This window comes from Sinocyclocheilus grahami, unplaced genomic scaffold, assembly GCF_001515645.1.
Source record: "Sinocyclocheilus grahami isolate Dianchi unplaced genomic scaffold, SAMN03320097.WGS_v1.1 scaffold2127.1, whole genome shotgun sequence".
Taxonomy (NCBI): domain Eukaryota; kingdom Metazoa; phylum Chordata; class Actinopteri; order Cypriniformes; family Cyprinidae; genus Sinocyclocheilus; species Sinocyclocheilus grahami.
In genome coordinates this window covers 48,988-64,659 of record NW_015507306.1, presented here as the reverse complement: position 1 = coordinate 64,659, position 15,672 = coordinate 48,988, and the positions used below count along the sequence as shown (strand labels likewise).

Sequence of the window (15,672 nt, the reverse complement as noted above, 5' to 3'; positions counted from 1 at the left end):
TTTAAGATCTCTATGTATGTGTGTATATATATATATATATATATAGCCTATATAATTTTTTAATAGTATATACTGTTGATGTTTGAATATTATAATGTTTTAATGATCTTTCTTTTGATTAAGTATATTCACTGCATATAGTAATTCAGTTTAAATGTTCATATTGTGTAACCAATGGTTCGCGCAACTATTCAGTTATACAGTGGTTGATTATACAGTGGTACAGTGGTCATTTGCACATACGAGAGAGACTGTAGTATATTGTGATGTAAAGGAAAAAGGTATTGAGTTAGATGACAGAAATACAGATTGAGTGTAAGAAAACTCTTACAAGAGTTATGCAACACATGTTTATTAGTGTTTGGTTTAAGTGAGTCACAGGTAAGGTGACATAAGACATTGTGATTTAATTATACAATCTTTGAATTATTGTAATAAAGCATGACAAGAGCGACTCCATGACTGAAAGCAGCACAACTGTGTCTCTCTTTGTTTATTTAAACAGACAACTTACTGCAGCACCACCAGTCGGACGGCGGGTGTGCTATATCTGCACTAAACCACTGAATGATGATGGCCCATTTGTCTCTCAGGTGTGAATCACGAGATATTCATGGCCATTGTCTCTCCTTCACATACAGCCTTTCTAACACAATCATGTCTCACAAAAGATAAATCAATATATTGTTTTCTGTGAATGAGTGAACAGGGTGATTTTCACATAATTTTGTAGCAAAAGCTCTAGTCAGATTGCTGGTAATCAAACGGTTCCCATTGACTTCCATAGTATTTATTTTCCTACTATGGAAGTCAGTGGGAACCAATGGGAACTGTTTGATTATTTACCAGCAATGTTCAAAATATCGTATTTTATGTTCAACATAAGAACATAATTTCATTTTTGGGTGAACTATCCTTTAATGATTGTTAGGCTGTCTGATTATTAGCTAGCAGCTCAAATTACAAATAGTTTGAGTTGCATAAATTGTTGTGTGCTGGGTTATTTGCCACGTTAAAGAACTACTTGTGTGTTAATAATAGTTATAAAGTTATTGCACCATTAGTCAGGAGTGCATTAAGTTAACATGGATCCCCTCTCAGTTCACAACGCTGTTTACATTGCATATCCTCCCACAACAATCACACCTTCACTGAAGCTCCTCCCACAACAATCACACCTTCACTGAAGCTCCTCCCACAACAGTATCACCTTCAGTGAAGCTCCTCCCACAACAAACCATACCTTCAGTGAAGCTCCTCCCACAACAATCACACCTTCAGTGAAGCTCCTCCCACTGCAGTTCAGCAATAAATGCTGGAATATTCCCATCAGTCTACAAGTGAAGACGAGCATCAAAGCATCAGGAAGAAGTGAAATCTGCAGAGACAGAGTTTATTGAAGGACAGAGAGAACATGAGAGATCCAGAACCCTGCAGAATGAAACACACTGAAGAACAAACAGGTTGGTGTTTATTCTTGATTCTTCAGTGACGATGAACATTAAGGTTGTAAAGCATCAAACAGTTTGTCAGATTTTGATTTGTCGTGATAAGAAAGATATATAGAGCTGTGCAATAATATAGTTGAAGCAGCAAATAGTAAGGGTTCTCTCTATAAAAACATGGGTTTTGTGTCTAATGTTTTAAAATGTTTAATTATTATTATTATTAAGTATAACTGGAAGAACAATGTACAATAACAATGTACCTCACTCCAGAAAAGATTCAGGGACATATCATTTATAAAAATGATCAAAATATTTTGTTTAGCAATTGTCTACTCCGCACTGTTATATCAGGGTTCACTTTTATGTCTTCTTTTCACATTTCTCTCTGTAATTTGCTGAAAGTTATATGTTTTTTACTTTAATTCAGAGTTGATTGAAGAAAACGAGGAGCATGAAGAACTGAATGAAGAGGAGAAACATCACGTCAAAACTGGAGAAAAACCTTTGAGTCGCTCTCAAACCAAAGAGAAAGATTTAAAGAAAAGAAGAGCCAAGAAATCTTTCACCTGCACTCAGTGTGGAAAGAGTTTGAAATGCAAACAGAAACGTAAGATTCACATGAGGATCCACACTGGAGAGAAACCATACACATGTGATCAGTGTGAGAAGAGTTTCAGACAATCATCACACCTTAAGAGACACATGATCATCCACACTGGAGAGAAACTGCATGAATGTGATCAATGTGGAAAAACATTTTTGAGGGCTTCATGCCTGAAGGATCACCTGAAAGTTCATACGAAGGAGAAACCACATTCATGTTCTTTGTGTGGAAAGAGTTTTTCACATCTGCACAGTTTAAAAGTACATCAGAAGATACACACTGGTGTGAGAGAATATATGTGCTTTGAGTGTGAGAAGACTTTTATTACAGCTCAACAATTGAAACGGCACGAGAGGATCCACACTGGAGAGAAACCTTACAAGTGTTCACACTGCGACAAGAGATTCAGTCAGTTAGCAAGTCTGAAATCACACGAGAGCATCCACACTGGAGAGAAACCGTATCGCTGCACTGTATGCGGGAAGAGTTTCACTCATTCATCTAATCTATGCAGGCATAACAAAAAGATTCACAGTCAGTAGATCATCTTCAGATCCAGCACTTTCAGGTGTGACGTCGCGTCCTCCCCAAACGTGACACAATAATGCATCTAGAAATAAAATCTGTTCTGTATAAATCTGTCCTAACAAAGAAACATCATCTAAACTCACAGTGAACAAAGTTCATCTTCAAGACCAGCACAGTTTCAACTGTAACATTTCTGTGGGCTTCAGCCTCTGAAGTATCACCTGAAAGTTCATTCAAAGGAGAAACACATTCATGTTATTTGTGTGGAAAGTTTTTCACATCTGCAGAGTTTAAAAGTTAATCAGAAGATACACACTGGTGTGAGAGATCATATGTGCTTTGAGTGTGAGAAGACTTTTATTACAGCTGAAGATCTGAAGCGGCTCCAGAGGATCCACACTGGAGAGAAACCTTACAGCTTCATCTGTCAGATTCAGATCAACTCAAAGATGGAGTTGCTCCCCAAAGAACAATATCTGAAAGCTTTATTCTTGTCATTTTACTTCATGATTTTAATTATCATTGTGTTTTATGAGTTTCATTCATCACTTGTAGTTTGTTTACACATTTTATGAAGGAAAGTCGTTTTTTTATAAACATTTTTACATTTTATTCTGGAAGCTGAAGAAGAATCTGTAACTTTTGAACTGACAGTTATTTTTATCCTGTTCTTCATTGTTTGTTGTTTTTAAATCAAGTAGATATTCTTCCATTTATGATGTATTTAGAAAATCCAGATGCAAGATGTACTGTAGCATTGCAACCGATCCTCCTTTGCTCGTAAGTAGGGATGGGTTCCAGAACCAGGTAGAATCTGCTCTGGGTACTGGAGAAATTAAGAAAATACACTTTATTTAATAAAATGACCATTTATTATTGTTACATAAACATTATCTTGTGAATGGTGTCTCTATATAATATGAAGACATTATTATGCATCTTTGCTATTCACAGTGCAGAAGAGAGATCTCTTTACGTCTGTGCGATTAATCTAATTTTATCTGCGATATTTGAGTTGGGCTTCCAATGATAATGAAAAGAGGATATTTGAGGTAAAGTGATTATCGTGCAGCATTCCGTCTACCTTTCCTTCACAGAGCTTTTGTTCTTCTCTTAAAGTCCAAACATAACATCGTAGATCTCAGAGTGAATCAGACCGTGATAACGTGACCAGAACTCAAACTGATCAAGAAGCTGAATTACACATGATTTTGCTGATTTTACATTTGATTCAATCATTCAGTTTCTTGTTATTTACCTGAATGCTGTTGTTGGACCTTACTGAAAAACTTAAAGCATTGTTTACTTCATTTGTATGTTTGTTTTATTGTATTGTTTTTATTTTGTTTGTACTTTTTTATTTGTTCTTATTGCATTACTGACTTAAAAGATTGTTTGATGACATTTTGCTTGGTTAGCTTAGTATTATAGTTATTTTTTAAAGTGTTAAAACTATACACAAGTCTTAAACACTAAAAGTGCCTTCACACTGGTGCATTTCCTTTGCTATGAATTATTTATTTTACATTGTCAGATCACAAAGTCATGTTAATTTTGTTTTTAATTTTTTAAAGAACTGATAAGAATACTGTAAAAGTATACTGTGTAAGCAGCATTGTAAGAGTAGTAATACTATTAAAACCTTTTACCCATCCCTACTTGTAAGTCAATAAGGAGAGAGGTCCCTCTTATTAGTTTTCACTTTTACTTTGCTTTGAGTAATCATAGAGTAAATGTAACCTCTGTATTAAAACATGATTTTTACTTCTTACATTTTATCTGCAACTTTTATTGTCTACTGATTGTATTTGCATCAGTAAAAAATAACTTTATAATTGTAGCTGTATCTGAAAGCCATTAGTATTAAGTTTGCTTTGTGGTATTCTGTTTTAAATTTCTCAAAGCTTTTAAGTGCCTAACAAACTATATTTCACCCCACACATGACTGACTGTCCATCTGCATCAGTAACTGGTTTACTCTTATGTTTGTTTGATATGTTGTTTCTCCCACCCCCCACCCCACCCCACACACACACTTTTAATATCATGTACATTCGTCCCCCGCACTTTTTCGGGGAAAGTGTGTTCGCATAGAGGCTTTCAAGAGCCGGTGTGAATAAATATAGATTTAAATTCAAAGAGACAGGATAGTCTGCGCATTACCTGATGTTTTATTCGGATGCAGAATAAAGCGAGATGAACATCGCGGAGCGCTAAACACACCGTGCAGTGTGTTTCATTCATACTCAAAGCCGAAGGCGCTCTCGCCCAGAAAGTCGTACCAGGAAATCCCTAATATGGACAAAAGCATCCAGCTATCACTGTATGAAAACAGTTGTTTTCACAGAAAAACAGAAACGTTTGGAAACATGAAGACATTAAACATACGATTGCGACAATATGGTTTATTTGTATTTGTTAACTCATCTCCAGGTAATAAATAAAGTATATGAACAATGCAGTGCTAATTGACAAAGCATTTATTACAGTATAGAAACTATGCTGCCTTATTATGTGATAAAGTGTTTGTAGTATATAAACATTAACAAATCATTATTATTGATTATTGTCCAGCAGTTATCTGATTTCTAAGCCAATTCAAAGCTAGAAATTAGAGAAAAAATTAAGTTGCCTGGTAGTGTACCAGTCAAAAGTTTTTGAACAGTAAAATTGTTCATGTTTTATAAAGAAGTCTCTTCTGTTCACCAAGCCTGCATTTATTTGATCCAAAGTACAGCAAAACAGTAAAATTGTGAAATATTTTTACTATTTAAAATAGCTGTTTTCTATTTGAATATATTTTAAAATGTAATTTATTGTGATTTCAAAGCTAAATTTTTAGCATCATTACTCCAGTCACACGATCCTTCAGAAATCATTAATATCTGATATTCTGATTTGCTGCTCAAAAAAAACATTTATTATTATGATGATGTTGAAAACAGCTAGTAGATTTTTTTCAGGTTTCTTTGATGAATAGAAAGAAGAACAGCATTTATCTGAAATAGAAATCTTTTGTAACATTAGAAATGTCTTTATCATCACTTTTGATCAATTGAAAGAATCCTTTCTAAATAAAAGTATTAATTTCTATCATTTATTTTCCGAAAAATAAAAATTATACTAAGCAAGCTTTTGAATGATATAGTGTATAACGTTACAAAAGCTTTTTATTTCACATAAATGCTGATCTTTGGATCCTTCTATTCATCAAACAATCCTGAAAAAAATTTACTCAACTGTTTTGAATATCGATAATAATTGAAAAAGGTTTCTTGAGCAGCAAATCAGCATATTAGAATGATTTCTGAAGGATCATGTGACACTGAATACTGGAGTAATGATGCTGAAAATTCAGCTTTGATCACAGAAATACATTAGATTTTAAAATATATTCAAATAGAAAACAGTTATTTAAAATAGTAAAAATATTTCACAACATTACTGCTTTTGCTGTACTTTGGATCGAATAAATGCAGGCTTCGTGAACTTCTTTATAAAACATTAAAAATCTTACTGTTCAAAAACTGTTGACTGGTAGGTTATATAGATTACAGAAATGTTATATTGTAATGTTTTATATATATATATTAGGGATGTGTATCTCATGACTCGATGCATAGTCAACGATATGACAGATTAAAGATACATTAAAGATACATATGAAGCAGCTACCGAAGCGATACTATTCACCTCTGTTACAATGCAGTGCGATCCGATTTCGATTCGATTCAACAATGTGAATTGATGCAATATGATGCAATGGAGAAAATATGATCACTTTTAATGCCCCGAGGCCTGTTTCATAAAACAAGTCTACCAAATAAGCCAGGCTTATTTCAGTTAGTTTGTCTCATTGTCAAATGATTTGGTTCCATAAAGCAAATTTAAAGGTGCTGTATATAAGTTTTTGACTCTACTAAAGCATAAAAATACCATAAATATGTTTTCCGATATTTAAGAAACATACTAAGTTAACATACTTGTTTATCTGAAAAACAATGCTACAGTCAGTTATTCTCCTTTGAAAATGTGTATTCCGGGTGGAATGTCGATCTCTGTTTTGGCTTGTGAAACCCACCCACTGCCAGTTTACCCAATTGTATTTTGGCACCCCGGGTTGCCAGTTAGCGGAAAACACACCGTATTTCATTTCATTCAATGTCAAGTTCGCTCGTTCCTGTTGGTGTCGTCAATCTGGCAACCTGCGTGTGCGTCAAGTCTGAGAAGGAGGGGCCGGGTGAAAAAAACCCTCTCCTATATTTTGAATTTGGACTGCAATACCTAGTTCAACCACTACAAAGGAAAGATTGCGATCAAATAGCACACTTAGGTTCCTAACTGATGACGAAGAATCGACAGAGCAGCCATCGAGTCTTAGACAGTGTTCTAGGTTATTACATGCAGAGTTTTTAGGTCCTATAATTAACACCTCTGTTTTTTTCAGAATTTAGCAGTAAGAAATTACTCCTCATCCAAGTTTTTATATCGACTATGCATTCCGTTAGTTTTTCAAATCGGTATGTTTCGCCGGGCAGCAAAGAAATATAGAGCTGAGTATCATCAGCATATCAGTGAAAGCTAACACAGTGTTTCCTGATGATATCTCCCAAGGGCCACAGCCATATCACCCTGCAGCCCAAGACTGGTTGCCCACTGAAGCTAAGCAGGGTTGAGCCTGGTCAGTACCTGGATGGGAGACCTCCTGGGAAAACTAGGTTGCTGCTGGAAGGGGTGTTAGTGAGGCTGGCAGGGAGTGCTCACCCTGTGGTCTGTGTGGGTCCTAATGTCCCAGTATAGTGACGGGGACACTATACTGTCAAAAAGCACCATCTTTCGGATGAGACGTTAAACCGAGGTCCTGACTCTCTGTGGTCATTAAAAATACCATGGCACTTCCCATAAAGAGTAGGGGTGTAACCCCGGTGTCCTGGCCAAATTCCCTCCACTGGCTCTTGCCAATCATGGCCTCCTAATAATCCCCATCCACTTGATTGACTCTATGACTCTCTCTCCTCTCCACCTGTAGCTGGCGTGTGGTTGTCTGACATCATGCTAGCAAGTTCACACACCTCTTTAATGTTATTTTTAGTGATCTCCGACTGGAGAAGTTGAACATCATTAGCGCCGGTGTGAATAACATCCTTACTGAATTTACGTTTAGCATTAGCCAGCACTTAAATTTGCCAAGATATCAGGCGCTCTGGCTCCCGGTAAACATTGGACTATGGTGGCTGGTGTCTCTATTTTCACGTTCCGTTCAATAGAATCGCCAATAACTAGAGCACTTTGATCAGGTTTCTCAGTGGGTGCGTCACTGAGTGGGGAGAACCTGTTTGATGTTTTGATCAAAACGGAAGAGCGGTGTCTTGACCCGCGACTATGCCGCCTCACAGGACTATGCCGCCTCACAGTCACCCAGTTGTCCTGCTGCACGGGCTCTGTTACTGGAACCAAACAATGTACAGGACTCCCTGAGCTAGTCGCATCCAAAGCCGTATTTACAGCTCTCATATTCTTACTATCCTCAATTAAAGTTTGGATGCGTGTCTCTAGTTCTAAAATCTTCTCTGTCAGCCTAACTATTTCCCTGCATTTATCACATGTGAATCCCTCGTCGCCGACAGAGAGAGCTAAACTATACATGTGGCAAGCGGTGCAAACAACAATAGCAGGAGAAGAAGCTATTACTCACCGTTATTGAAGAATGATTCTGACTTACCACTGTTGTTTGACGAATTCGTGAAAAAACGGCGCGAGAGAGAAAAGAAACGGAGTGAGGAAAAAAGAAAACAGCAATAGACATGAATGGAAACGTGAATGACAAGCTAACGAATGCTAACGCACTGCACTCGCGGTTTTAGAATAAAAGCGAACAATCAAATAAATCTGATTAGTTTACTAGATAATATCAGAAATATGGTGGGGATTAAGTTATATTTTATCACTTTAAACAACACAGAGTAATAGTAAGATAGAGATTCAACAGAAAAGCGAGGCTACACAGAGCTACAATCACAAACCGCTCTGCAGCACGGCAAACAGGAAACAGAACCCTAAGAGGAACTTAACTAAGCTGAGTTCCTCTAACACTGACCAATAGGAACCCAATGATATTACCACTCTCTCACATACTATTATTTGAATTTTATTTTATTTTTTTTTGTTTCTAGCCATGCTGCCTTTCTCTCTGGTTTTTATGACAGCTGTACCTTTTATAGTTTGCAGAACCGATAGCATAACATTAAAACATTACAATCTAAAATTGCTCATTAAAACAACTGAATAAAAAGTTAAAATCACTGAAATAAAAATAAAAATAAATAATAAAGAAAATGACTATATTTTAACTGCTATAAGAAACACACATTAACTCATTTGAGCTTAGCAATTAGTACTGTAGCCTACTAGCTTACATTTGATTTGCCCATTACAATAGTCCCTTTACAGTTACTGTTATCATAAAAATACACTTTATATGTAGGTTTAAAATTCTACAAAAGACACATTTAATGTCCAAAAACATTTTTTTTTAGCAAAATGTATATTTTACTCAGAATTATTGCGCTTCTATTCGATTCGATTGCGCTCAGTCTGTTTAGTGCGCATGCACGCAGCAGTGCTCGTTCACTCGCGTCAGCCTCGCCCACTCCTGACAGCAAAATGAATATGTTTGCATGACTTTCTGAGATTTACAGATGAAAAAATATACTTGTGACATGTCAGTTATGCACTGAGGAAAACACAACGCCTCAAAGGGCTGCTTAAGAATAAGTGTGCACAAATTAGTGAGATTGTGTGAACTTAATTTGTCATTTATGGAACCGCTTTAGCGTGTACTCACACTAGGTGTTTTGAACCGTCCCTGGATCCTTTTTCCCCCCAACGCCCGATTCGTTTGACTAGTGTGAGCGTTCCATGCTGAAGATGTTCGTTTAGCTGTCCCTGGCTCGGTTAGAAGAGGTGGGCCAGGGCACGGTTCGGTTGGGCTCTGGCGCGGTACACATGCAGTGTGAGCGCTAACCACGCCGGAGCATGGAACAGATACTATTTTGTGTGCGCTACTGTCATCATTACGACCGCAAACATATTCTATTACTACTACTACACTACACTTTTCAATTAATGTAATTCAATCAAGTATATTTAGGTTTATAATGGCTCTGGTTCTTAACTTATTGATGAACAGGAAGTGTAGTTTGCGAGTAAAGCTGCAAATTATTTCATTAACGTCAGCTGCCTCCGTAATAATTTTCACATACATACAAGTGAAAATCAATGTATGGCATAATTCTAATTCTATGAATTAGAATTAATTATTTGAGTGAGTACACCCTTAGCCCCGATTGATTTGTTAGGTTATTTCAAGTTTGGTTTTGGACTTTAATCACCGCTTTTCCTCAGGTCTCCGTAGTGTTGTGCTGCGTCACAATCACGCAGCAGCAGGTGTTGGACTTGAAGCAGCACTGCACAGACTATTCTGTGTGTGACATCAAAGTACCACGAGAGCGATTAGACAGCATTTAAAATGTTTGTTTTGATGTGAAATATGTCTTGCTGTTTTGCTTTTTTGGTAAAGCAGTGTTGCTGTTGTAAAGTTGTACAGCTACAGTTGTGTTGCTGGGTTTTAAAGCAGGTTTGATTTTTTTTTCTTCCTTATCACTCTGTATTTACAGGATTTCACTGTCCACTCTGTTCAAATGTGGATGAATGGCTACACATAGATGTGTGCACACACTGTCAGAACTGTGTGAGATCACTACCATCCTGCTTTTGAGCGGTTGTTTAGGGGTCTTATATAATTTTTTTTGTTTTGTTTTTTTCCCCATAGGTTTTTAACATTCTAAAAGCTCTTTATTCCAAAGATACTACAAGCTAGTCTGTGTATTCAGCAGGTGTAATGTATTCTAAGTTGTTTCAGAAGTATTGTAAGTACTACTACGTACAACAATAAAACAGTGCATTGACATAAAAAAGGAAATTTACTTTTGGTACTTAAGTACTTTTAAAAGCAAGTACTTCTGTACTTTTACTTAAGTAAATATCTGTCTTTACAACTTTTACTTGTAATGGAGTAATATTTGACCAGCAGTATCTGTATTTTCACTCAAGTAATGTAGTTGAGTACTTTGTCCGCCTCTGAGCCTTTGGTTGTTTGATTTGTTTCGCTGTTTGTAGAACATTTTAAACTGTACATAAATACCTCAGTGGATATAGATATATATGAATGAACACTGAACATATAAATACTGCTTTGTGGTGCTAAAGCTTTAATGATTTGTCAGTTTCTGGGCATACCAAAAGATGTGTTAATGTTCTTAATTGCTATGAATGCAGTTATCAGGAATTTTAACAATGTTTATGCAAAAATTATAATGGTTGTGTCTGTCTTTATATTGCCTGACATCTTTTCTATATCATATTATGCAAGTAATCATATAGCCTAGTGTTTTAATAGAGCAGTTGTATTGTCTTTAGGCAAATATCCTTGCACAAACAATCAGTTTCTACCCACAAACACTTAACACTTAATAAAGTGAGATGATCTGCTGCTGATCGTGAATGGCTTGTTTAATGAGTGTTTATAGTCTGAGGATCATCAATATTATCAGCTGCTGAAAATCCTCTTTATTTCATGATAATAGCTCCTGTTTTCACCTCATTCATTATGCTGATGACCTCAGATCTGTTAATTGCAGCATTAAGCTCGTTTTATTGGTGTCAACAGACTAAAGCAAACAACACGATCAGCTTTTGTGACATTACAAGATATAGGTAAGTATCAAATTTGTAAAATTATATTTCTATGTTTATTCTTTCATTTTTTAATCTTTACTTTGTTTATATTTGGTGTTTTTTATTTGTGTGGGTTTTTTCCCCACAATATTTATATATCTATATTTCTTTCCCTGTATATTAAAAAAAGATAAATGTAGGAATTTAAATACGTGGATGAAATTCTTAGAAAATAAAAAGGGATACAACTTGTGAATTAGTATAAAACACTGTGATTAATTTACTACAAATCTACTTTACAAGATGGATAGATAGGTGAACATAAAGAGTTTAATAGTAGTGACTCAGTAACTGATTTTTCTTTGATTTTAGCAGATTTTCAGTGAAGCTCCTCCCACAACAAGCACACCTTCAGTGAAGCTCCTCCCACTGCAGTTAATCAATAAATGCTGGAATATTCCCATCAGTCTACAAGTGAAGACGAGCATCAAAGCATCAGGAAGAAGTGAAATCTGCAGAGACAGAGTTTATTGAAGGACAGAGAGAACATGAGAGATCCAGAACCCTGCAGAATGAAACACACTGAAGAACAAACAGGTTGGTGTTTATTCTTCATCCTTCATCAAAGAGACTGAAGAACAGTAGGAATATAAAGCTTCAAGCTGTTCATCAGATGACATAAGATCACATTTCCACTTTATTGAGCAATGGTGTCAATTGAGCTGTGCGCCAACTAGCATAGTTTCACATGTGACTGATTTGTATTCAGAGTGCAGTGGTAATATAGGCATTTTAAAATAATATTAAAAATGCACATACTAAAAATTAAACAAAGTTAAACCTGTTTTACAGTTTCTGTTCATAAGTTGCTTTTCTTTGGGAACTGGGTTGATGAATGCAGCACTATGATAGATTGAGATCATTTTCCCAATTGATGTCACTTCCTGGATGTTGCCAGGAAACACTATTTTGAGTGTATTAACAGTGTTGAGTGAAAAATGTAGGACAGCTAATACATTTTCGTTTTAAAATAAGTTATTAGTCAAATAAATATCCATCTAAGCGACTGCATCAGAACTGTTGCACTATATATAGTTTATTATAGTTAATAAATAGTCTATTGATGTTAATATTATGTTAGATAATTGTGGAATCGATTAAACATTGAATAGTTTTTGCGACAGAAACATTGTAATTGTATTGTTCATGGAAAATATTTTTTAAAAATGCATCAAAATGATCATAACTTTGTGTAGCCTCTACTTTCAGGTTCACTTTTATGACCTTTCACTTCACATTTCTCTCGTTTATTTTTAAAGATATATTTATAATGTATTTGTTGTTCATTTTCATTTCAGACCTGATGGAGAAAACTCGCTCACAAACTGAAAGCATCTCTTTTCAGAAAAGAAGAGAGAAGAAAAGTTTCACCTGCACTCAGTGTGGAAAGAGTTTGATATGTGAGAAGAGTATTAAAAGACACATGATGATCCACACTGGAGAGAAACCGTTCAGATGTGATCAGTGCGGGAAGAGTTTCAGACAATCAGCACACCTTAATAGACACATGATTATCCACACTGGAGAGAGACTGCACGAATAAGATCAGTGCGGACAGAGTTTTGCGTGCAGACAGAGTCTCAAGGTTCACATGAGGATTCACACTGGAGAAAAAACATTCACTTGTGATCAGTGCGGGAAGAGTTTTAAAAAATCATCACACCTTAAGTGCCACATGAAACGTCCACACTGGAGAGAAACTGCACAAATGTGACCAATGCGAAAAAACATTTTCGTGGGCTTCATCCCTGAAGAATCACCTGAAAGTTCATTCGAAGGAGAAACCACATTCATGTTCTCTATGTGGAAAGAGTTTTTCACTGCTGAAATTGTTAAAAGAGCATCAGAAGATACACACTGGCGTGAGAGATCATGTGTGCTTTGACTGTGGGAAAAGTTTTATTAGATCTCAACATCTGAAACAGCACCGGAGGATCCACACTGGAGAGAAACCTTACAAGTGTTCACACTGTGACAAGAGATTCATTCAGTCATCACAACTGAAATCACATGAGAGGATACACACTGCAGAGAAACCTTACAAGTGTTTACACTGTGACAAGAGATTCATTCAGTCATCACAACTGAAATCTATATTTCTTTCCCTGTATATTAAAAAAAGATAAATGTAGGAATTTAAATACGTGGATGAAATTCTTAGAAAATAAAAAGGGATACAGCTTGTGAATTAGTATAAAACGCTGTGATTAATTGACTAAAAATCTACTTTACAAGATGGATAGATAGGTGAACATAAAGAGTTTAATAGTAGACAACAATCACACCTTCAATGAAGCTCCTCCCACTGCAGTTCAGCAATAAATGCTGGAATTTTCGAGCATCAAAGCATCAGGAAGAAGTGAAATCTGCAGAGACAGAGTTTATTGAAGGACAGAGAGAACATGAGAGATCCAGAACCCTGCAGAATGAAACACACTGAAGAACAAACAGGTTGGTGTTTATTCTTCATCCTTCATCAAAGAGACTGAAGAACAGTAGGAATATAAAGCTTCAAGCTGTTCATCAGATGACATAAGATCACATTTCCACTTTATTGAGCAATGGTGTCAATTGAGCTGTGCGCCAACTAGCATAGTTTCACACGTGACTGATTTGTATTCAGAGTGCAGTGGTAATATAGGCATTTTAAAATAATATTAAAAATGCACATACTAAAAATTAAACAAAGTTAAACCTGTTTTACAGTTTCTGTTCATAAGTTGCTTTTCTTTGGGAACTGGGTTGATGAATGCAGCACTATGATAGATTGAGATAATTTTCCCAATTGATGTCACTTCCTGGATGTTGCCAGGAAACACTATTTTGAGTGTATTAACAGTGTTGAGTGAAAAATGTAGGACAGCTAATACATTTTCGTTTTAAAATAAGTTATTAGTCAAATAAATATCCATCTAAGCGACTGCATCAGAACTGTTGCACTATATATAGTTTATTATAGTTAATAAATAGTCTATTGATGTTAATATTATGTTAGATAATTGTGGAATCGATTAAACATTGAATAGTTTTTGCGACAGAAAAATTGTAATTGTATTGTTCATGGAAAATATATTTTTTAAATGCATCAAAATGATCATAATTTTGTGTAGCCTCTACTTTCAGGTTCACTTTTATGACCTTTCACTTCACATTTCTCTCGTTTATTTTTAAAGATATATTTATAATGTATTTGTTGTTCATTTTCATTTCAGACCTGATGGAGAAAGATCATCTTCAGATGATCCACACCAAACGTGACACAATAATGCATTGAGCAATAACATCTCTTCTGTATAAATCAGTCCTAATCAGCCGTAACAAACAGCAGGAAAAAGAAGCATCATCTTTGGTTTTCACTGTGAAAGACTTCATCTTAAAGACCAGCAACAACTCAGCTCAAATATGTTGATGCTTTTTACTGTTACATTTTCTATAAGTTGTTTTTTCTTGTTCATGATTCTGAAGAAGAGACTGTAACCCTTTTAAGAGAAACTGAAATCTAATTTTTCCTTTGGTATCTTGTCTTTTGCAGTTTGTACTTTGGTCTTAACACCTTTAACCCTGTTAATTATTATTCTCAGGTTAGGTAAAGTAAGTCGAGTCTGGCCTAAATTATAAGCATTCTTATTATATTATAAGTCAGAGGACTCCTTTGTGGTTTGTTCTTATTCAGAGTCTTAAAACAGTATAAATCAAAGCCTTGGTTGTCAGTTTTTGTAATGGATTCAATTTCTTTAAATTTGTTGCATTTCTTTTTATAATAAACAAAATGTAAAGGCATGAGTTGTCTCTGTAAAGTTGCTTTGCAACGATTTGTATCGTAAAAATTACTATACAAATAAACTTGAATTTAATTGAATTGTCTGTACCGTTTCTGTCATTATGTGGCAAACAATGAATTTGCATGTTGAATGTTAATCGTATAAATATAAATTTTGAGCATGTCTTTAACATTTTATTTCCAAAGGTTAAATTTGTTTGTCATCGTTTATCTTTTGTGTGTTAGATGGGTTTTTTACGGAAGCCCGTTTCCGCCACAGTTGAGAAAAAATATAGAATATATAAGAAACTTTCTCGTAATAATGACTTAGTATCTCGTTATATTGAGAAACTTTCTTGTAATAATGACTAAGTTTCTCGTAATAATGACTTAGTTTCTCGTTATATTGAGAAACGTTCTCGTAATAATGACTTAGTTTCTCTTTATAATCAGAAGCTTTCTCGTAATAATGACTTAGTTTCTCTTTATAATCAGAAACTTTCTCGTAATAATGACTTAGTTTCTCGTTATATTGA

The 15,672-nt window shown here is 35.4% G+C and overlaps 1 protein-coding gene and 1 pseudogene across 2 annotated transcripts in view; both read left to right on the top strand.

Annotated features, from left to right (window-relative positions):
• Positions 1-2,853, top strand: part of LOC107574140 (gastrula zinc finger protein XlCGF49.1-like) — a 3,194-nt gene extending 341 nt beyond the window's left edge. Inside the window, exons 1-2 of one of the 2 annotated variants that reach the window (XM_016260606.1) lie at positions 1,247-1,463; positions 1,876-2,853. In XM_016260606.1, the coding sequence (XP_016116092.1) occupies positions 1,415-1,463; positions 1,876-2,594 (768 nt within the window). In that variant the 5' untranslated portion in view covers positions 1,247-1,414 and the 3' untranslated portion in view covers positions 2,595-2,853. Of the gene's footprint in view, positions 1-1,246; positions 1,464-1,875 lie in introns of those variants that run through there. The other variant, XM_016260607.1, reaches the window with a different exon arrangement.
• Positions 2,854-12,677: 9,824 nt separating this feature from the next.
• On the top strand, positions 12,678-13,502 carry LOC107574138 (zinc finger protein 429-like; annotated as a pseudogene).
• Positions 13,503-15,672: the final 2,170 nt, after the last annotated feature.